This window comes from Sorex fumeus, unplaced genomic scaffold, assembly GCF_029834395.1.
Source record: "Sorex fumeus unplaced genomic scaffold, SorFum_2.1 ptg000080l, whole genome shotgun sequence".
Lineage (NCBI taxonomy): Eukaryota > Metazoa > Chordata > Mammalia > Eulipotyphla > Soricidae > Sorex > Sorex fumeus.
In genome coordinates, this window is record NW_026606137.1 from 3,879,862 (window position 1) to 3,903,944 (window position 24,083).

The 24,083-nt window shown below is 41.3% G+C and overlaps 1 protein-coding gene across 1 annotated transcript in view; it reads right to left on the minus strand.

The window, feature by feature from the left end:
- Positions 1 to 24,083, minus strand: part of PKHD1 (PKHD1 ciliary IPT domain containing fibrocystin/polyductin) — a 579,380-nt gene that overhangs the window by 550,016 nt on the left and 5,281 nt on the right. The window contains exons 4-10 of the mRNA XM_056130637.1: positions 19,806 to 19,914; positions 15,255 to 15,312; positions 7,652 to 7,730; positions 6,869 to 6,943; positions 5,832 to 5,896; positions 4,312 to 4,351; positions 2,997 to 3,067 (exon numbers count right to left, since the gene is read on the minus strand). Of these exons, the coding sequence (XP_055986612.1) occupies positions 2,997 to 3,067; positions 4,312 to 4,351; positions 5,832 to 5,896; positions 6,869 to 6,943; positions 7,652 to 7,730; positions 15,255 to 15,312; positions 19,806 to 19,914 (497 nt within the window). The remainder of the gene's footprint in view (positions 1 to 2,996; positions 3,068 to 4,311; positions 4,352 to 5,831; positions 5,897 to 6,868; positions 6,944 to 7,651; positions 7,731 to 15,254; positions 15,313 to 19,805; positions 19,915 to 24,083) is intronic.

Below are 24,083 nucleotides of genomic sequence, written 5' to 3' on the forward strand. Positions count from 1 at the left end.
CATATAATAAAAGAATTGCCACATAATTATATGCATAATATAGAGAATACAGGATACTTATTTGAAAGGGAAAGGAAATGCATCCACACACATAGTATAGACTGTGATCTAGTGCAGTGCATTGAAGACACTGAATGACAACTGGAGAAACCACCCCCTGCATGGTCTCCCTCTGCGCTCTGGGTCAGTCAACGGCCATAGTCTAAGCAAATGGGATCATAATGTTCTATGCTCATAAGACAAGGCCAAAGGATGGAGGGCAAGGGGACACGGTTCAATATGGTTTCATTTTCCTTCCTGGCAGCTGTCTGCTATGTGAAAAGTAGAAATGGATTGTGAAGGAGGTTGAGAGTGTGGTGGAATAAAAATCTAGCACTGTCTAGAACTATCCTCCCGTTGTTCATCGGTTTGCTCGAGCAGGCCCAGTAACGTCTCCATCGTGAGACTTGTTACTGTGTTTGGTGTATCAAATACATCACGAGTAGCTTGCCAGGCTTCACCGTGCAGGCAATATACTCTTGGTAGCTTGCCGGGCTCTCCAAGAGGGGCCGAGGAATCGAACTCAGGTCGACCGTGTGGGCCTCGTGCAAGACAAACGCCCAACCTGCTGTGCTATCACTCCAGGAATAAAAATCAGTTTCTTGAATTGGCATCTAAACGAAATCTTAAAGGGCAAGGTAGAACTGAATGATAGGGGCAAGAAAGATAAGAATGAAGCCTTAAAAATAAGTGTTTGCCTGAGTCCAGAGAGTGGCAGGAAATTGCACAGTATTAATCTGTTGTCCAAATTTATAAGCAAGGGGTGAAGCTGAAGGAGCAGGCAAGGAGGAGCTCAGAAGCTGGTACCATTTCCCTCAGAGGGTACGAAGTTGTCAGAGATTGCTGAGTAGGAGAGAGACACCAGAAGTGAACTAGTGGGAAGACGGGTGGTGGCTATGAAAAGAATAAATCGACAGCAGAGAAGTGGTAGCCAAGTCCTCTCAGACACCACTGCAACATAAGCCTGGTGTTGTAAGAGGTGCTGGGTCCAAAAGTAGGTAGCAGTTGTTGAGATTGATTAAATGTTTCAAGTCTAAGAAATAAATGGGAGGTTGGGAATATATCCAAGAGAGGCAAAAAAGTATAGTCGAAGTGACATCTGCACTTGTTTGTTTACTGCAGCACTCTTTACAATAGCCAGAATCAGGAAAAAACCTGAGTGCCCGAGAACAGATGACTGGATAAAGAAACTTTGGTACATTTACACAATGGAATACTATGCAGCTGTTAGAAAAGATGAAGTCATGAAATTTACATACAAGTGATACTACATGGAAAGCATCATGCTAAGTGAAATGAGTCAGAAAGAGAGGGATAGACATAGAAAGATTGCATTCATCTGGGGGATATAAAGTAACAAAATATGAGATTAATACCCAAGAATAGCTGAGATCAGCACCAGGAGGATTACTCCATAGCTTAGTGGCCAGTCAGGCATTCTAGAGGAAAGGACAGCTCAGATAGAGAAGGGAGCACCAAATAAAGGGTGTTTGGAGGATCCTCCCAGGAGGGGAGATGCATGTTGAAAGTAGACTATGGACTGAACATGTTTGCCACTCAAGGCCTCTTTTGCAGACCACAACACCCAAAAGGAGAGAGAGAACAAAAGGGAATACCCACCACAGAGGCGAGGTGGGATGGGGGGGATGGGGGTGCGAGGGATACTGGAATCCATGGTGGTGGGAAATGGGCACTGGTGGATGGATGGGTATTTGATCATTGTATAATCGAAACTCAAGCACAAAATTTTTAAGTCTACAGCTGTACCTCGGCAAGCTACCGAGAGTATTCGATATGCCAGACACAGTAACAACAAAGTCTCCAATGGAGACGTTACTGGGCCCGCTCGAGCAAATCGACGATCAACGGGAGGGCCTTTACCTTTACCTTACAACTGTACCTCATGGTGTCTCACTAATAAAAAAAATTAAATAAATAAATAAATAAAAATAAGGACTTACAAGTTAATAAATGATATCTGCCTCCCCCTGAAAAAAAAAGAAATTGTACCACTAAGGATTTCTGTAATGCTCACACATCTGTCATGGTGAACTTGTCCATTCTTGGTCAAAGTCCTCACACATCTTTAGTGGAGCTCACCAGAAGTCATAGACTTGACTATCTGTGGAGCGCCAGAGAACACACACTCTGCTAGGGCACCAGGGGTCTCAAGCAGCAGAATCACCAGAATTACTTGGCACATGTGAACAGCACTGGGATTGGATTCAGGACCTCACTCTTACAAAGCAGATACCATTTTCCACTAAGTCAAGTGCTGGTCCATCAGTTGTCACTTCTTTTCTGCTATTTTTCAGAACATAAAAAGATGACTCCCCCTTTTGTATGTATTCAGTCCCTACAGACTTGGTAGAGAAGTCTAAACTTAAGTTGTGGCATCTGTACCAAAATGAAATACTATGCAGCCATAAAGAAAGATGAAATCTGACAGCTGCAAGTTGGATGGGACTGGAAGTGAAATAAGTTAGAGGGAGGACAAGTGTCAGATGATCTCACTCATCTGTGGTACAGAGAAACCAACCAGGGAGACAGACCATATGTAATGATGACAAACCCTTGGTCTTACAAAACCGAGGCTACCAAGTGAGTGAGGGGAGGAAAAGGGGGATTAGAAGTTCCCAAAGGACAATTTTGGGGGGTCTTGGTGACTTTGGTGGTGGTGAAGGGGCAGTAACTTTGTATATCAAAACCACAAAAGTTAACACTATTATAGTCATGTCACCCAGATGGCAATAAATTTAAAATAATTATAATTACTATAATATAGTTGACACTCAAACAAGCAACTTTTTTTCATCCACAATGAAAGGAGTATCCATTAGTGTAGAGATAGCTTCACATATTAATGGCCAGAGGGAATTACCCGGAGAAAAAGGAAGAAGGACCCAGAGTTTGACATGGAGGGAGAGACAGGAACACAAGGTGAAGAGCCGTAATACCTGAATGTGTCTGGTAGAGGAAAAGGTCCTGCTTAGCACTAATCAGCCATGCCGCCTTATCAACCAGTGACCTTCAACAAAAAAAAAAGCATCAGAGTTTGTTTTGGATGAAAATAACATCTGGGCTTGCATCTCTTCCAAGAGAGGCAGGACTGTTTTCACTTCCTCCCTGGTAAGGAAACTCATGAAATTGTCTGTTGTGAGTTTTGTCACAAAAGTTTAGATATCACTCTCTCCTTTTGGGTGCTGAAACCCAAGCACAAAAATGTGTAAGCCTACAACTGTACCCCATGGTGTTTCACTAATAGACATTTAAATAAATACATAAATAAATGATTTTTTTAGAAGTTGAGATGTCAGTTCCCCCTGAGAAGACTGCAAGAAGAGGCTAGCAATGGGTCAGTTTGAATTTTAATTGAGAAAAGTATTCTCTGGAAATCATACGCACTTAAAAGAATGTCACAGCATGAAATAACATGAAAAATGTGACTACAGCTACCATTGAGTTGGACTATGGTAGATACTCAATAGGTAAGACTCTTATTTCTTCCCCCAATAGAAAGGAGAGAAGGCAATTACCTCCACGCATGGAGATGATGGCTTTGTGGCAGCATAATTGTCAGTAGTGTGTCACTATCATCATAATGAAATGAATACCAGCCAGACAACGCACTCTTAAGGAAACTAGCTTAGGAAACATAGACTTTTAAAAATGAGGAGAGGCAAAAAATAAATAAATAAATGAAAAATAAAAATAAGTAAATAAAAATAAAAATGAGGAGAGGCATACAGAAACCCAGAAGATTAATTTTGTGTCTCCACAGGTCAATAATGTTTGGGCCCTTTCTATCATAAAAAAGGCATTTCCTGGAATTGTACAATGTAATCACACTATATATTATTTTAAGTTTACAGTCATATTATAAGATTGCTTCAGGGCTGGAGCAATAGCACAGCGGGTAGGGCATTTGCCTTGCATGCGGCCAACTTGGGTTCGATTCCCAGAATCCCACATCCCATATGGTCCCAGAGCATCGACAGGAGTAATTCCTGACTGCAGAGTCAGGAGTAACCCCTGTGCATCACTGGGTGTGACCCCCCAAAAAAATAAAACATTGCTTCAGAATCACCACATTGAAGCATTTACACTGCTTCAAGATGTGAGGGAAAGACATCATTGTATTCACCCTCCTAATGCATCATTATCCTGAAATTCCCCATTCGATATTTTTCATTATCAGAGTATAGAGAAGGTAAGATGAGAGAAAAAGACAATCTAAGGTGAAGATAAATTTGCTTTCTCTCTACTACTTACTTTCCTTTGTTAAATACTGAGAAACTTACATTCTGGGAGCCTGTAACAGAAAGAAACAGACATTACTAGTGAACCCTGTATGTCTAACTTTGGCAAGCATGAGACCATACATCAGAGGATTTCACACATCCCCATCACCACCCACATCTGTGATTTTCTTGATGGTGTTCAAACAGACATCACCCAGACCTGCGACATCAGCAACACGGCCTCCCAACAGTGAAAGAGCAAATGCTCTTTCACAAAATGAAGTTTGGAGTTAGATTGAACATAATAAATCCTACTCCATAGGTTACTGGATTCAATGTTGTCACCTCCCGTTGTTCATCGATTTGTTCGAGCGGGTCCAGTAACGTCTCCATCGTGAGACTTGTTGTTACTGTGTTTGGCATATCGAATACGTCACGGGTAGCTTGCCAGGTTTTGCCATATGGGCGAGATACTCTCAGTAGCATGCTGGGCTCTCCGAGAGGGGCGGAAGAATTGAACTCGACTCGGCCGCATGGGCCGCGTGTAAGGCAAATGCCTACCCGCTGTGCTATCACTAATGTTGTCACCAGTAGAGCAAAATAAATTTACCAAACTTACAGGTTTACTGTATGAATAAAATTAGTTTTTACTTTAGGGGCTTCAGATTGTATTTTTTAGGACGTTCTCAAGAAACGCTAGTTAGTATTATCATCCTCTTGAGAATGAACTCTTAGACTTAACAGCTCTATTTATGTTTTTGTAGGGTGGTTGCCTTGCACGCAGCTGACCCGGGTTCGATTCCTCTGTCCCTCTCAGAGAGCTCGGCAAGCTACTGAGAATATCCGCCCTCACTGCAGAGCCTGGCAAGCTCCCCGCGGCTTATTCGATATGCCAAAAACAGTAACAACAAGTCTCACAATGGAGACATTACTGATGCCCGCTCAAGTAAGTTGATGAACAACGGGAGGACAGGGCTACAGTGCAGGGCTACAATCATAGAAAAGGAAATGGAATAGTCTCAAGGTTATGCTAATTGTTAGTTTCAAAAGTGGTAGAGCACATGCCTGGCATATGTAAGGCCCTGGGTTCAATTCCCAGCACTGCGTGAACCCCAGGGACACAAGGTATGTCCCTGAAGATCCCTGAAGAGTGCCAGGGTGATGCTAGTGGTCCCCGTAACTAGAGAACTAGAGCAATGTCATGTCATCAAGGTCTCATGTTGAAACTTTTAGCCCAGTTCAACCCAAGTTGGCCCAGTTGAAATGGTTCCCGAGTCCCCGGCACATTGTTTTCTGAGAATGTCCCAACCCTCAAAAAAACCCTTGTTGTTTCTTGGGACTGGAGCGATAGCACAGCGGGTAGGGCGTTTGCCTTGGACGCGGCAGACCAGGGTTCGATTCCCAGCATCCCATATGGTCCCCTGAGCACCGCCAGGAGTAACTCCTGAGTGCATGAGCCAGGAGTAACCCCTGTGCATCACCGGGTGTGACCCAAAAAGCAAATAAATAAATAATTTTTTTTTAAAAAGCCTTGTTATTTCTCAAGCAGACCTATGTAGTTGCCTTCCACGCGGCACTGCAGAGTTCCAAGACCATGGTATTCCTGAATAGGGTAACTAGAGAAAAAACAAAAACTGAAAGTGAGAATCCCAAGACAATGCAGGTCAGAAGTTTCATGTTTTTATACAGGAGAATAAAAATGATAACAAGAATGCAATAAAATGAAAACTATCCAGAGAAAATTGGTAGAAGATAAACATATAATGAGATCATGGTACAAATAATTAGGATGGTACTGACTAAAGTTGCCATCAAAACATGTACCAGCAGTCTAACCCATGGTGTGAGACACAAGTGCTAACCCCCTTCACTCCTTTCTTTCCAATATCCGTTTTATGAGAAGGATAGCAACATGCTTATGGAGACGTTACTGGGCCCGCTCGAGCAAATCAATGATCAACGGGAGGGCCTTTACTTACTTTACTTTACTAAACTTCCCATAAAGGGCAATCCCAAGCAAGCAGACTGAAGCCACTAGGAAGGAACCATATTATAAAACTTGGCTTGGTGCACGCTCACTCCCAAAATTCAAAGTCATATAAAATTCTCAAGATAGGCCCAAAGGAAGGTTGTCAGTGCTGAGTGATCTGAAATTCAACAACGTTTTTTTATCTGAACTGTGAGCAAGTAGATACTCAGACACAATGTCTAATTGCATAAATCATAATTAATTTGAAAAACAAAAACCAAGCAAGGAGATAGATGTTATAAAATGATAATAAACTGATTTAATATGGTCATGGAACTTACAATAATACCAAACAGGAGTATAGTAGTGGAATCAAGGCTGCAAATAGTACCCAGAGCATACCCAGGGGTGCCCAGGGGTGACCTCTGAGCACAGAGCCAGAAGTAAGCCCTGAACACTTGAACCAGAATTTAGATCTTTTCCAGTAAGATAAATATAAAGCAGCCAACAGTTACAGGTGAATCATATTTTCAAAACAGGCGTGTGAGAGCACATGTCTGTACATTACACTTTAGTGGCAGAAGCTAAAATCACATGTGTTGGCAAGAATGACACTCACCTACTTCCTGTCTTCCTGTTTATATACGAGCATGGAGTGACCCATTCATCTCCTTGGGCTTCCAGAATCAATGGGCTGAATTTTTAAAAAAATAAATAAATAAAAGAGAAGAAGAAAACAAAGATACAAGACAATTCTGCACTATTCCCAGCAAATATTTTGATACTCAGAGTTGCTCCATTTCCTACAAACATCGCAACACCAATATTTTTCTTAGTGTTCTCTCTCCCTGGCATTGATGATTGAGTAGGAACTACTCTCCAGTGGTAAAAGTCTCCCGTGAAAAAAAAGTTATGTTGACCATCTGAATCATTCCAGTGAACATTAGAAACTTTAATGACTTTCCTGTACCTTTCCTCACATTTTTCTCCAGTCATACCAATAGAACTTATAAGTGTACAAATGGATAACAAACAAACCAGGAAGTTATAAAGGTCTCTCTCTGGGATGCAATTTTATAAATAATTTATTGCAGCCTGAGAAACAAGGGGGAGAAGAGAAAGAATCGAAAAAGGAAAAACCACAGATGCAATTACAGTACAATTCACACTGAGCCCAGAGTGACTAGTTGTCAGTAAATAAATGGACCGACTTAATCGACCAGTTGCAATTACATTAACAAAGTTTGCTGAAGCCCAGCTCACCAGGGACTATAAACTGCAAAGAGGAAAAGAGAGATTCTGTGCCAACTGCTTACAATTTATTGCTATTGGGAGGCTAGACCCAGGAAGCAATCCAGAGTATTTGTAACTCATTCCACACAGCGAGAAAATCCATGCTTACCTATCAATGTACTCAGCATCCAAATCAAAACTTTCCAATCTTCCTGTCATAATCCGGCCATACACATGTATGATTTTTCCTGTTTTGGAAGAGTTCAATAGTTTTTAACATACACAGGTCAGGTGATAGTACAGTGAGTAGGTACTTGCTTTGCACACAACCTATCAGAGTTCAATCCCCTGCATCTCATAGGATCCCTTGATCCCCACCAGGAGTGATCATCGAGCACAGAACCAGGAGGAATGCATGACTACTGCAAGGTGTGGCTCAAAAACACACAAAATGCTTCAATATACAGTTGTATCCCTGATTTCCAATTTTTTTTTACATCATTTCACTTTTATGAAGGACCTATATCAAGTACCTATTTTCATTAACTCAAAGAAATCTAGACAGGATTAGCAATTTAACAACAAAATTCAAAATACAAAACCAGCATTGAGCATATTTCACAAATAGCTATTTTACTTTTTGTTAATTTCTTTTTCATTGAATCACCGTGAGCAACACTTACAAAGCTTTCATATTTGAGTTTCAGTCATACAATGATCGAACACCCATCCCTCCACCAGTGTACGATTTTCCACCACCAACGTCCCCAGTATCCCCCCCATCCCTACCCTTGTCTCTATGACAGAAAATTTCCCCCATACTCTCTCTCTACTTTGGGGCATTATGGTTTGCAGTACAGATACTGAGAGGCTATCACGTTTAATCCTTCATCTACTTTCAGCACATATCTCCATCCCGAAAGATTCCTCCAACCATCATTGGCTTACTGATCCCTTCCCTATTCCATCTGCCTCTCTTCCAACTCATGAGGCAGGCTGGCAACTATGGAGCAATATTCCTGGCCCTGTCTCTACTGTCCTTGAGTGTCATGTTTGAATTTCAGTCATACAATGAAATAGTCTCCTATTATGTTATTTTCTATTCCACAAATGAGTGCAGTCATTCTATGTATGCCCCTCTCTTTCATTTTGCTCATCAAGATACTCTCCATAACCATTCAATTATAAGCAAATTTCATGACTTCATCTTTCCTAACAGCTGCATAGTATTCCAGTGTGTAGATATACCAAAGTATTTTTTAACCAGTCATTTGTTCTCGGGCATTTGGATTGTTTCCAGAATCTGGCTACAATAGTATTTTAGAGATAGCATGCACTACAAACAGTAAGAATGGAACCCCTAAGTGATTACTCCATAGCTAAGAGGCCAGCCGGGTATTCTAGGGGAAAGGACAGTTCAGATAGAGAAGGGAGCACCAAATGGAGGGTGTTTGGAGGATCCTACCAGGAGGGGAGATGCAGGTTGAAAGTAGACTGGACTGAACATGTTTGCCACTCAATGCCTCTTTTACTGATCACAACACCCAAAAGGAGAGAGAAAACAAAAGGAAATGCCCTGCCACAGTGGCAAGGGGGGATGGGGGGAATGGGGGGGGGAGGGATATTAGCCTTGGTGGTGGAAAATGGGCACTGGTGGAGGGATGGGTATTCGATCATGGTATAACCGAAATCCAAGCACAAAAATTTGTAAGTCTACAACTGTACCTCATGATGTTTCACTAATAAAAATTAAAAAAAAATTTACTCCAAATTTATATGACTTAGGTATTTAACATATTTCTGCAAATCAATGCTATTTTATGTATTGTGTGTCATTTGGTATGATCTAGATGGTTATATTTTAGGGTATGGGAATGCTCAAAATTTTTTCAATATAAATTCATAATTGCTTCTGTGACTTTCTCCATTTCTTGAACACTCTACATGAGAATCGTGTAGTTAGCTCAAACCTTATTATTTTTATTTATTTTTCGGATTTTGGACATACTCCATGGTGCTCAAGGATCAGTCCCTGTGGGCTCAGGGGACCGTATGGGATGGCAGGGATAGAACCCAGGTTGGCTACATGGAAGCCCTACCCATTATTAACCATCTTTATGGCCTCCTATAGGCTCACACCTTAAGCGTAAAACATAACTGTATTTTTAGTTACATCAGTTCAAGATAGTCAAACCTGTCATTATTCAGACTATTGGCTGCTTTTTATAAACTGCTCATAAGGGAAGAATAACAAGTATGATCCATCCAGGAATCAATATAACATATACCAACAATTAAATAACCAATTAGTGCATCATAAATGAAATCAGCTATATATGGAACAAAGAGGAATTAATGGGTCTTCCTCACATTCCAGAAAATAAGAGGATTTCAAGGGGGAGAAATTGATTTCCACAAAGCCTGTTCTACTCTCAGCGTTGTTCAGTCCATTAAGTGTGGAATTGAACGTGCCTTGGGGTGCTCTCTGTTTCAGGAAACTTTCCTCAGGATACTTCCTAATGTGAATATATGAGGAGGCTCAGGTTGTCTGATCTCTATGGGTATTCAGGGACACTAAATATTTTCCATATAGGAGCATACAAAAGGTAAATGTCATGGGTCATTGAAATGGACAGGATATAAGCAAGCAGTAGCAGCTTAGTTAATGGTTTAAAAGATGGACAACTAATATTCCATTCACTCAACAAAATGCTCATATTAAGACCCCCAAAAATTAATTATCAGAGAATAGTTGGCATTTGCTGACTCCCCTGATAAATGGCTGAATTCTTGACTAAGCCTCTTCCATTTGACTTTCAGGGATTTCCAATGAGTAGCAAGTTTTTTTTTCTTAATTGCCTTTAGCTTGAGTAGAATGAGGGTGCAATCATCAGAAATTCCTTTCCAGCAATGTCTCAAATGTCTCAAATCTAATCCCAACCCTCTCTGCTCTAGTTAGAAAAGAAAACCAACCAGATTTCTCTGAAAGAGTTTGGCCACCTTATTTAGATTCTACCTGAGCTGCTTTTCCTCAGAGTTGAAAAAGATCTAAATTCAGTCTAAGTAACTGCATGAGATGAAATATTAAGCAAGCACAGCACAGGAAGATGATGTAGTCAAAGTTCAGCACACAACCTCCAACCTGGAAATATGTCTTCCAAACAATCAAACAACAGTGCTGGAATCTTCCAGCCTTGCCAATTCTGCTGAACAGTGAGAGAGGTCTTAGCTAATGAGGAAAAACCTGCACCTAGAAAAAGGGCACCTCTGGGGTTCATGAGGTCACTGTGTTTAGGTGACAGCGAATCTCTCTCTGGCTGTATGTGAGACCATGAATGCACATTACCCAGAAAGGCTTCCCTTCAATCTGTGCCTGCGTTTGAGCAGTATAAAGTGACTCATCTTCACCAGACAGCAGAAACTTTCAGGAATTATCACACCCACTTTACAGGCCAGTAGGTAAAAATAGAGAAAACCCACCGGAGTGGGGAAAGCTTTTTCCCACCTAGCGCCATTTAAGTCGTTATAATATCATTCCTGGGCTATACAACACAGGTCAGTGCAGGCAGCCAACAAGAATATGTGTCCGTCTCATCACATATCAGGGTCAGACTATACGTTTTCTCGTCTTATTTGATAATGAAGGTCATTAGATTGGAGAGAATCATGAGTCTAAAGCTTTCTACTACTGCGGAACTCTGAAAAAAATAATTTCCTTTTCTTTCTAGAAGACTGAACCATCAACCTCCTGACTTGGGTAAGACGACATCTAGCACCAATGAACATAAATTTTTAAAACCAATAGTAAGTTATAGACAATGCACAGTGGAAGGGCATTTGCCTTGCATGTGGCCGGCCCGGCCGAGCAGGGTTCGATTCCTCTGCCCCTCTCGGAGAGCCCAGCAAGCTACCGAGAGTATCTCGCCCACATGGCAAAGCTGGCATGACGTATTCAATATGCCAAACACAGTAACAAGAAGCCACACAATGGAGGCGCTACTGGGCCTGCTCAAGCAAATCGATGAACAACGGGAGGGCAGTACTACAGTGGTACAGTAAGATATAGAAATGGGTAATTGTTGAGTTTCTCAACAAAGAGGCTTAGAAACTGCTAAAGCAGACAAGGTTGGACAGAGGGTTTGGGGGGAGGGAGGAGGAGGAATCCTGTATCACAATAAAGGATTGGAAATCACCTTTCAACATTCAACTGCTCTCAATGTCCTCTCTCCTTTCCCCACACACCTCCCATATCCAGTCTGCTGCTTTAGGCAGGCTTCTCCAATAAACTCAGTGTAATAATCTGGAAAGTGATTACAAAGATACAGCTGTATGGACCCTGCCCAGAAGGACCACTCCATCCAGACCAGCCACCAGTCATTCCTTCCAGAGGGTGGAGAACTCAGACGTGGTCAGAGAACCAGATGTGACAAATCTGTGTGCCATCCTATTCCACATCTCAGCTGCTGCCTCCTTCCTCACCTCTTGCCCTAACAAGACGCTGCCATCTAAAAGAAACCTCTTAATACCAGAGCACCAGGGAAAGTTCAATCACTACGGGTGAGAAACTCAAGCTGGATCCATATCTTACACCTCACATAAAAGTCAATTCAAAGTGGATCAAAGCCCTTGAAATCTGACTGGAAACTATAAAGCACATTGAAGAAAATAGAGGCAGAGCACTTGAAGATTTGAACCTCAAAGGTGCCTTCAATGATCTGATTACCATCAGCAAAGGCAACAAAATCAAAAATAAACAAATGGGACTACATAGAGTTCAAGAGCTTCTGTATGGCAAAAAGAAAAAAGAAAAAACCCATGGGCTAAAACTAAGAATTATTAACTGAATGGGGAAAAAAATTATATCTATCTATATATATATATATATATTTGCACTCAACACATCAGATAAAGATTTGATATCCAGTCCAGGATATATATAGTACAAACAAAGATCAACCAAAATAAATAAAATTCAAAAACTTTACCAACAAATGGGAAGAGGAAATGAATAGAGACTTCTCAACGAAAGATAGCTAGGTCATCAGTAGACACACAGAAAAATGCTCCACATTGCTTATCAGAGAAACCCAAAACAAGATAAACCCAAATCAATGAAATAGCATCTCACATTACTGAGAATGGCACATACCAGTTACCCCAGTGATGAGTGAGGGGTATAACCAGAGATCGAAGACACAGATTCAACAGAACTGAAAACATCAGATCTAAGCTGCAACCAATGAAACTTTGTAATGTGCTTGTCAAGTTGACAAGGGATGGGGTGGGAGTTGGGGTGGGGAGGGGTGGGGTGGCAAAGGGAAGCTGACACTGGTGGAGGGATTGGTGTTAAACTATTATCTGCCTAAAACTCAACAATCAGGAATTTTATAAATTATAGCTCTTTAGTAAACAAAACAAAAAACACTGTCCTCCCGTTGTTCATCAATTTTGCTCGAGCGGGCCCAGTAACGTCTCCATTTTGAGACTTGTTGTTACTGTCTACAGCCGAAGACCTCCAGGACCAGCCACCACCATGCTGAGACCACTCTTTGCACACATGAAGGTACCGGCAGAGGAACAAAGGCACGCAGAGCCCGGGGCCGAGATCTCCAAGCCTACTCAGGTCGGGTCTGAGCATCCTCCACCCAGATCCTCCGAATTCCAGTAGGCGGGGGTCACACCCACCAATTGGCCCCCTGGCGCTGTGTAATCCCATCAACGGCCAAGACTCAGAGACTATAAAAACCAGCTCCCGGAAGAGAACAGTGCAGACATCTTATTATGACATCTTATTATCTCATTCCTACTTTGGACAAACTGGCAGGCTACGGAATGTAGCCTGCCCACATGGCAGAGTCTGGCAAACTCCCCATGGCGTACCCAATATGCCAAATACCAGTAACAATGATGGGTCTCATTCTCCTAAAGAGCCTTGAATATAGCACTTTCTTTAAAATCTCAGGGCTAGGATGAAGGAAACGTTACTGGGGCCTGCTCGAGGCAATCGACGAATAACAGGATGGTCGTGATTCGTGATTCGTGTTTGGCATATCGAATACATCACGGGGAGCTTGCCAGGTTTTGCCGTGCAGGCGAGATACTCTCGGTAGCTTGCCGGGCTCTCCGAGAGGGACAGAGGAATTGAACTTGGCTCAGCCGGGCTGGCTGCATGCAAGGCAAACGCCCTACCGCTGTGCTATCGCTCCAGCCCCTCTTTAATAAACATTTAAAAAATTAAATTTAAAAATACCAGAGCACCAAGGACTCTGATTTCTACGTGCAATTTTTCACAGGCCACATCTCTTTTTAATAAAAAAAAATGCTCCTGTCTCGATTCTTCAGAGCACAAGAAATTGAGACCAGGTCTGTGAATAACCCACACTAATAAGATCATGTCATATTATATTCCTTTGGATATAAGTGATTCACATGCACATAAAATCTTTGTCCCACACCCAAATGGACACTTTCCAATAACGTAGATATTTGTTTTGACATTTGTGGGCTGTCATATCATTCTCAACAACTAGGTCAGTTTATGCATTTAGACACAACTGACCACACATAAAAATTTAGCAACACATGTTCCCATACATACACTGTTCTGGAAATCCTGAACAAATGGAAAACACGAAAGAGATAGAGGCATTTGCCAAGAACCCGGCAGCGATAATCCTCACTCTGTTTACTGCTTAGTTTTAATATAGACTTAGCAGTTCCTGAATCTATTTCTTAAATCTAATCCCTTCTCCTTTCATGTAAATCCCACGGCTTTCTCTGCTAGTCTCCTAGCCTTTTCATATCTGTGTGCACTCAAACAACCTCCTAGGATAAAGATCAGGAGGCGCAGCCTTCCAAGTGGGTCCAGTACTGTTCAACACAGAACCAAATGTCAGACAAGTGGGCCCTTCTAACTGCCGGGTTTAAATCTCGGTTCTTCCATTGTTAGTAATATGAGAAGGCAAGTAAATGCATTATTCAACTTTTGGTATTTTCTTTCTTTGTCTACAACATGAAAATAACATAACACTGGTTCTCGTGTGTGTGTGTGTGTGTGTGTGTGTGTGTGTGTGTTTGAGGATTCCGACAGGATAATGCATGTCAAAACCTGAGAACTGTCATTCAGAATCTGAATGACAGTGAGATTCAGTGAAGGTTTGTTTCTGTGGAGTTGAGTGTAAAGCTAAGAGCCAAGAGTATTTCTCTTTTTTTGGTTTTTTGACAGCACCTGGCCTCTTTTCCTTTTCATGTTTAAATTCCATTTGCTATCAGCAAGGTAATAGAACAAAAGTGCCCAGAGGGGAAAACAAACCAGGTCAGAAAGGAACCAGAGGTGGACACTTGCTTCCAAAATAGTAATCATTTATATTTAATGCAATTTATATATAAATTTAATATAAAATCACGATCACGATCATCCTGTTGTTCATCGATTTCCTCCAGCAGGCGCCAGTAACGTCTCCTTCTTCCTAGCCCTGAGATTTTAAAAGAGCCATTTCAATGCTCTCTCAGGCTTAGGAGAATGAGACCCGTCATTGTTACTGGTATTTGGCATATTGAGTACGACACGTGAAGTTTGCCAGGTTCTGCCATGCGGGCAGGGTACTTTCGGTAGCCTGCCAGGTTCTCCAGAGGAAAAATAAGATAATAAGAATAATAAATTTATAAATATATAAATTTCCCATTTGTAATGACCGTCCACCTGTATAGAAGGGTTTTCAGTACTTTGACCAAGGGATGCTGAATTATTCCAGTGTTGATAGATCCCTTACCTGGAACTCCACTTGATGGACTCACTTGGTGAACAATGGGAGTCTGTGCCCTGGAAAACTTTAAAAATATGATCACAAGTGAGAATTTCATCATGAGAATTTCACACAAACATGAGAAGTGCAAGCCATGGGAGCTGGCCATTTGCCATGCACATGGTGACCCAGGTTTGATTCCTGATCTACAGGATCCTGCATGGTGACCCAAACCCGCCAGGAGTGGATAATTCATAACTGTATTTCCTCAAATCTCCCTTGCATCCATTTCTTTTTATTTTCATCATATTTCTGTGAAGCCTGGATGATGGATATCACTAAGTTCTTCTATAGTGGATGTAAAGGGAACTCAACCAAGACCATGCAAATCACTCTGTCATGTACCACCTCAGAGTCCACACCTTTACCAGCCTGTTTCTGTCTATCCATCTGTCATTCCTAAAGCAAAAAAGGTATGTTTAGCTTTAGGATGCCAACTTATTATTCCATTATTATATCTTGTTTCATGACACTGTATCATGCGGATTTTATCTTCTAGGCAATAATTCGCTTGTTTTGATGTAAAGGGTTGTAATTTAAATTGTTATCAGCCCATGCTTTGGTTTGGATTAGCAAGCAACAAAAAGTTGGAAGATGGATGTTTCTCAGAAATATGGACGGTATCTGTTGGGAGACAAATATTCTGATGATTCCAGGAATCAGAAACATCTCCTTGTCCATTTTTTGGGAAGGAAATAGCATTGATGCTTTCAGGTGTGGTGAGAACCTACAAAAGTCTGATAATGGTACTGTGAGTAGAGTGTTTTTCTGGCACATGTCCAACATGGGTTAGACCCCCAACATTTCATGTGGTCCCCTGGGATTGCCAGGAATTATCCCCAACTGCAAAGTCAGGAGTAAACCTGAACACCTCCATGTATGGCCCCCAAACTAAAAATAAATAAATAAATAAATAGATAGATAGATAAGTCTGATAACAGCACTCCAAAATCATCTTGCAATGCCTGCTATCCATTTACATCATCTGCTAACTATCTGTTCCAGAAAAGTGGGGACAGTGCATAACTTGATCATTATTGGGTCCTTGTGCATAACCTGATGTAAAGATATTCACATTTTTGAGAATAATATCCCATCTACAAAGACTGATACACCACATAACAGCAGAGGGGAGACAAAGACAGTCTGAGAACTCGATCACCCCTATAGATATCTGGGTTAGTCTGAGATTAATGTGCTTTACAGTCAGGGCCCAGAAGAATCATGGTGTGACCCAGGAACTAAAGACTCAATAAAAGACCTATTAGCCTCTCCTCCTACTTCTCCTTCCTGCAGTCTCCTTTAGATGCCTGAACATTTTATCCCCACCACTTAACACAGTTTCCCATTTGCAAAACTAAGGATGGTGAATTGGATTTTGTTTTCTGGTTTTTGTTTGTTTGGGTGCAGGGTTCTTTTGGTTTGAGGGAGTGTATGTGGTGCGTTGGGGGTGGGGGAGGGAGCAGGGGCATTATTATTTATGATCATTTTAACTTGGTCTGCTTCCAGCACCCTAGGACACAACCTTCCCAGGGAGCATATCATCAAAGCCCTCATTAATCAACAGCCCTTATCAGACCTGGAGAATCAATTGACATTTCAACAAAGTTAATGGCAACTTGGCAAGTGGAGGCTTTGAAGTATTGATCCACAGGGCAGTGCTGTCTGCCAATAAGACTAGTTTTCTTCCTCTACAAAGGAAAGAGTTAGAAAACAGTTCACATTTAAAAAAAAAAAAAGCCCACACAGTCAAAGGGTTCACCATAAGAATGCTGTGACTTCACTAGCTCAGTAAGGTGTGATCTCACCAAAAGATGCAGATTACTACATTTCACGAACACTTGCCAAGCATACTGGCCTCCCATCACCCAGGGCCCAAGACCTTCCTTTGCCCTTATTTATGCCATAGTCATTCCCACTGACACTTCATTTTCAGAGTCAAATGAAGTAGAGAGAACTTTGAGTACCATCCCTTCTCCCAGATGTTTAGAAATGGTAACGGATGTGATCAAGTCCAAATCAAAGGAGTGTGTCAATTTCCAATATGAACTATCAGATCTACCACTCAGTGTGCGATCCTTCTACCAAAGCTCTGGGGTGAGGAGGGCGACTCTTTCATCACTCTATCCTAAATCATCAGTGATGGGGGAGCTGGCTCAGAGTTCAACCTCACAAAAAGAACTTCTCTCGGAGTGATTCTCTCAGAGTTCACACAACATTAAAAAAAAAAAAAGAAAAAAATTGTAACTTTCTAAGAGAAACAGGAAGGTGGTCACCCACCAAGGCTGAGATGCGACAAAGTGAAAAATTAATGAGCTTCCAAATCAAGCTTCCCACCTGCTGATCCCCGAGCCCCGGTGGGGTCAGTGGTAGCAAGATGAGGGTGAGAAGATTTGAGGGAGAAAGTTAGATTTGAGGGAGAAAGTCACCGCCACCAGCTGTTTGATAAACCTGTGGGTTGCTCAAACTTGTCAATGCCTGCAGCAGATGCTTTGGAGTGGACTGGCGGGATGGAATTAAATTTTAATACCCATGGTTCCCCAGTCCCCAAACAAAGACACACAGAGTTTTATTTAGCTTGGAATGTCTCTCATTAACTGCAACCCCTGGTGATTTTTCATCAACTCACCAAGCCAGTTGGACCACTGAAGGACTTGTTTTCTTTAATGTGCAATTTGGGGACATGTTTTTTTTTCTCTTCTAAAGCCCCTTGCTTTACTTTCCCACCTTTAATAAGTAGGAAAACCACTCTCTGGGGTGAAAGGAACATCAAAACCAAAAAGCTGTTTGGTGATTAGGAAGCCTCCTCGGTCTTGTCTCTTCTGTTATATTCAGTGAGACAGTATAGAGGTTGGAGGTGCAGGTACTAACAAGAAGGAATGCTTTTTCATTTCCCCTTTTTGCTTCATACGTGCAGAAGCAAAATTCCAGGAAATGAGACTCAGACTGAGAAGCAAGTTTGCTCAGTCTAAGTGGACAGCAAATTTCAAAATTGAAAATGACATTGCCTATGGAAATGGTGGGTTATGTCTGAGAAGAGTGAAAATGAAGTTTTCCTCTGAGCAGCACTAATTGGGCTCTGATGAGAATCTCTGATGGGAAGACAGTGGGTAGTGCCACCAGGTCATGGGGTCACAGCCAAATCTGCCTTCTAGGAAGTCTTACAGTTTCAGGGAACATTTTCTGGAAAAATAAATCGAAAATGAGCAGTGGACCAAAGCAAACATAAAATTGAGCTATTGTATGCATATTGGTTTTTAAAAATAAGGGGCTGGAGTGATAGCACAGCAGGTAGGGCGTTTGCCTTGCACGTGGTCAACCCGGGTTCGATTCCCAGCATTCCATATGGTCCCCCAAACACAGCCAGGAGTAATTCCTGAGTGCATGAACCAGGAGTAACCCCTGTGCATCGCTGGGTGTGATCCAAAAAAGCAATAATAATAATAATAATAAGTTGGACAAACTGGCAGACTACTGAATGTAACCTGCCCACACAGCAGAGTCTGGCAAACTCCCCGTGGCGTACCCAATATGCCAAATATCAGTAACAATGATGGGTCTCATTCTCCTAACCCTGAAAGAGCCTTGAATATGGTACGTTTTTAAAAATCTCAGGGCTAGGACGAAGGAGACGTTACTGGGGCCTGCTCGAGGCAATTGACGAACAACAGGATGGTCGTGATCATGATCGTGAATAATAAGTCAACCATTGGTTTATGAACACACATACACATTCTCTCTCTCTCCACTCTTTTCACCTCCCCCTCCCTCCTTCCTTTGTTTTTTCTTTTGCCCTATCTGAACTTGAAGAACTCATCAATTCCCTTTTAATCTGAGATAGGAAATCATCCACGAAGCAGAGGGCCAAGTGAAAAGTAGGTGTCCAAGAGCTTCACCAGCTAAGAGTTAGGATCTTCTTAGCGATCAATAATGCAATATTGTATTCTACCCAGAAGCCATCTATATGAACCTTCTGGGAGCTTCGGTTTAGATAAGGACTTAAGAGTCAGATGCAAGCTCTAGGAAAATTATTTCATCTCCATCAGTCTCAGCTTGCTAATCTATAAAAACAGAATTATGGGGCTGGATCGATAGTACAGCCGGTAAGGCATTTGCCTTACATGTGGCTGACCCGGGTTTGATTCCCAGCATCCTATATGGTCCCCTGAGCACCGTCAGGAGTAATTCCTGCATGCAAAAGCCAGGAGTAACGCCTGTGGAATGCAGATATGACCCAAAAAGCAAAAACAAACAAACAAACAAACAAACAAAGAATAATGAGAACCAACCCCATAAACTAACCCCATTAATTATTAATGTTCATAAAGCCCTTAGCTAGAGACTAACATACATGTTCTCATCTTCCATTGGTTGAGATTCCCCACCCAAGTTTTCTTTTACCCTATCAAACCAAGATTCTGGCTGTTTTGCTAGATGAAGTTGCCTTATTTAGCAACTTTAATGCTAAGTTCCTTCCTTGCCAATGGACCAGACTAGCAGACCAGCCTCAGCACTCACCTGGAAAGTACAGCTGTCCTGTGGTCCTGAGCCTTCACTGCCTATCACCTGTCCCCCAGAGCTCACTTCCAGGTAGTACAGACCCTCATGTGCACCAGAGGGCAGAGATCTGAGGACAGAAATGGAAAATTCCAATGAGTCATAAGCCATGAACGGCCTAAACTAACGATCCTATGTGGCCGTTTCCAATTCCTTCTCTGTACTTAGGAAACAGAACATGTCAAGGATTTCTGTATTTCAGTAATTACCTTCTAGATTCACTCATCCATGAAACTTTAACATTGGATTTCAGCAAAAGAAGTGGTGGTGTTTTTCACTGAAAGTCACTGAAGTTTAAAATCTTTTATCCTGTTTCTCATAATCCTAAATGTGTAGGACACTAAGATTATAAAAGAAAGACAAATACCAGATGATCTCATTCAGTGTTAATTCACTGTCACTGTCACTGTCCTCCCGTTGTTCATTGATTTGCTCGAGCAGGTCCCGTAACGTCTCCATTTTGAGACTTGTTGTTACTGTGTTTGGCATATTGAATACGTCACAAGTAGCTTTCCAGACTTTGCCGTGTGGGTTAGATACTCTCGGTAGCTTGCCAGGCTATCTGAGAGGGGCGGAGGAATCAAACCCGGCTCCGCCAGGCTGGCTGCACGCAAGGCGAACGCCCTACCGCTGTGCTATTGCTCCAGCCCAAAAACATAAATAAAATGCCAAGTTAGTTCAATAATTATGATTTCAATAATTATGATTGATAATTATTATTTCAATAATTACTATTGTTTCAACATTGTTTTATTTAGAATTTTATTTCAATAATAATAACCATGTTATTCCAATAACCATGTTATGCCAAACACAGTAACAACAAGTCTCAAAATGGAGACGTTACTGGGCCCGCTTGAGCAAATCAATGTGAAAGAATCCATATTAGGGCATCAAATTTTTGCGTGCTTCAGCTAACTTGCAACATTGCTTTCTGTAAAACTGCATGGCTGCTTTGCACCTGGGGGAGAGGGGACTTGGAAAGTGAACAGGGCATAACTTCTTTCTAAACCAAGTGTGACAGGATTCAGGTGTATTTACTGTTCCTGAAATGTATTGTCTCAGTAAAGCACCCTGCAGACTTGGCTAAAGGATAACTCAGGATGCGGTGGTTGGGGGAAATTGCCCTTTCCTGGAGTGTATTGTCTCACTAAAGCACCCTGCAGACTTGGGTAACTCAAAATGTGGATGGTCAAGGGAGATTACTTAAGGCTTAATGATTCGGGCTATAACCTTGCTTGTGCTGACAATCGATGTATGTAAATGCTGATCTTTGAATCTATAGGCTAAGGAGTGAGGTACTTTTAAATGGATTGGTTAAGAAAGCATATGTTGTTACAAATCTATTGGCTATGAAATGTGTGGGCCTTGCTGTAACGGCCAGTGAAGGCCTATATAAGATCCCCTTTGAAGAAGCTCGGGGCTCTCAGCCACTGCCCACTCTGGGGTATGCTGTGGAGCCCCAGCATGCTGGTCTAAATAAACCCCATTTTTACTCCTGCAGGAATTGTGTCTATCTTGTCTCTCCGTGCCTCCCAGGGCTAGGGAACTCCCGATCCCAACAGATGAACAACAGGAGGACAGTGAAATAATAACCATGTTATTCCAATAACCATGTTATGCCAAACACAGTAACAACAAGTCTCAAAATGGAGACGTCACTGGGCCCACTCAAGCAAATCGATGAACAACAGGACAGTGACAGTTTTAGCAGCTGGCATAGAGAAGGGATCACTAAGTCAATGATGGTTAGAAGGATCGTTTGGAATGGGAGATGTGTGCTGAAAGTAGATAAAGGACCAAATGTGATAGCCTCTCAGCATCTATATTGCAAACCATAATATCCAAAAGTAGAGAGAATATGGGGGAAATTGTCTACCATAGAGGCAGGGGGAGGATTGGGATGGGGAGGGGGGGAGGATACTGGGGACATTGGTGGTGGAAAATGTGCACTGGTGGAAGGATGGGTGTTCAATCATTGTATGACTGAAACTCAAACATGAAAGCTTTATAACTGTATCTCAAGGTGACTCAGTTAAAAAATAAGAAATAAAAATAGTTTAATCTATCTGAAAAAAATAATAACTTTTAAAGGTAAAGGTAAAGGCCCTCCCGTTGATCGTCGATTTGCTCGAGCGGGCCCAGTAACGTCTCCATTGGAGACTTTGTTGTTACTGTGTCTGGCATATCGGATACTCTCGGTAGCTTGCCGGGCTCTCCGAGAGGGGCAGAGGAATCGAACTCGGGTCAGCCATGTTGGCCGCGTGCAAGGTAAATGCCCTACCCGCTGTGCTATCGCTCCATTTAAAAAGTTATTTTAAAATAACTTTTAAAATGAAACTTAAACCGAAATCTTAAATCTTAAACCTACTGGTTTAAGTCGGTAAAGAAATAAACATAATAACCTTTCAGTACCTGTATTGCAAACCACAATGCCCAAAAGAAGAGAGAGAGAGAGAGAGAGAGAGAGAGAGAGAGAGAGAGAGAGGTGCCTGTCATAGAGGCAGGCTGGTGGGGGAAGGGTGGAGTGTTGGAAGGGAAACTGGGGACATTGCTAGTGGGAAATAAAACACTAGTGGAAGGACGGGTGATGGAACATTGTATGACTGAAACCCAACCAGGAACAGCTTTGCAACTGTGTGTCTCATGGTGATTCAATAAAAATTAATGAATAGTTAAAAATAAATAAAATATGATGAATCTTTAAAAAAAAAGAAAGTGTTGGAAAGCACTTTAATAGATAATCTAATCCTAGATTCCTTTGAAACAAAATGACAGTTCCAGATAAAGACTTAGTATATGTCAACACCACAAGATAAGGGCATGGTAAGGCTGGAATCTCACTTATAATCTTAGGAATTGTATGATATTCTCATCCTGCAAAAAATAGAAAAGTTCTTAACTTTGCAGTCATCCAAGCAGCCCACAAACACTTCACATACCTATCAAGGGAATCTTATACTTTTCCCCATTTTTTTTAAATATTCAGAAACTTGTCTCTTTGAGTTTGCTATTCATGTTGATTTTTTTTTGTAAGTACAGGAATATCATGACTAAGAAGCTAGATTTAAGATTACCTCACCTCATACTTTCTCACTTAAAATATTATCCACCACAGTAGGTTTCATTTTGCACTGCAGCGTCTTCTGTGCTAAACAGTAACACTCCGCAGTTATTGGCAGTTAAAATTTGGTTAGTTACATTTAAAATATAAGCCTGCTTGGGAGGGATACTGGGATCAGTGGTGGTGGATAATGGGCACTGGTGGAGGGATGGGTCCTCAATCATTGTATAACTGAAACCCGAGCACAAAAATCTGTAAGTCTACAACTGTACCTCATGGTGTTTCACTAATTTAAAAAAAAAAGGGAATAAATAAATAAATAAATAAATAAATAAAAAATAAAATAAAATATAAGCCCGCTAATACACTTACTAGAATTTCAAGGTTTGCTATGCAAAGATATAAAATATTTCATTAATAATTTGTAAACTGAATACATAGATTAAATATTAAAACAATGTTAAATACATTGTGTTAAACTTGTGAAAATTAATCTCCCTTGTTTCTATTTTTTAATGTTATTGCTAGAAGAATTTAAACTATATTTGTATTTTTATTTATATTTTTATTGAGCAGTGGTAATTGTTATGCTACAGTGGCTGTTTTGGCAAAAACTCATACGCCTTTATGTGGTAAATTTGCCATTCATTGATAGGACCATGCACTTATTCCATATTTGAATGTTAATTGAATTTAATATTCATATTCCAGACAATGATTACATTTATGAAGGTAGTATTTCTTTTTCTTTAAAAAGATGATAGATGGGGCTGGAATGATAGCACAGCAGGTAGGGCATTTGCCTTGCATGCGGCTGGGTTCAATTCCCAACATCCCATATGGTCCCCTAAGCACTGCCAGGAGTAATTCCTGAGTGCATGAACCAGGAGTAACCTCTATGCAATGCCGGGTGTGGTCCAAAAAGCAAAAAATAAAATAAAATAAAAAGATGAAAGAGGATCAGTTATATGACTCAGTGGCAATATGTATACCTTACATGCATGAACCCTGAGTTTGATCTTCAGCAGCAAAAAAACTTTTTTTGTTTTAATTAAAAAATTAAAAGGTGATAGAAAAATCAAAGGCACCATATGTTGGCACTGAGCACAACAGAATATTACATTTTCGGCATTTTGAGTTATTCCATAGCAAGTTCTTATAGGACGATGCCTACA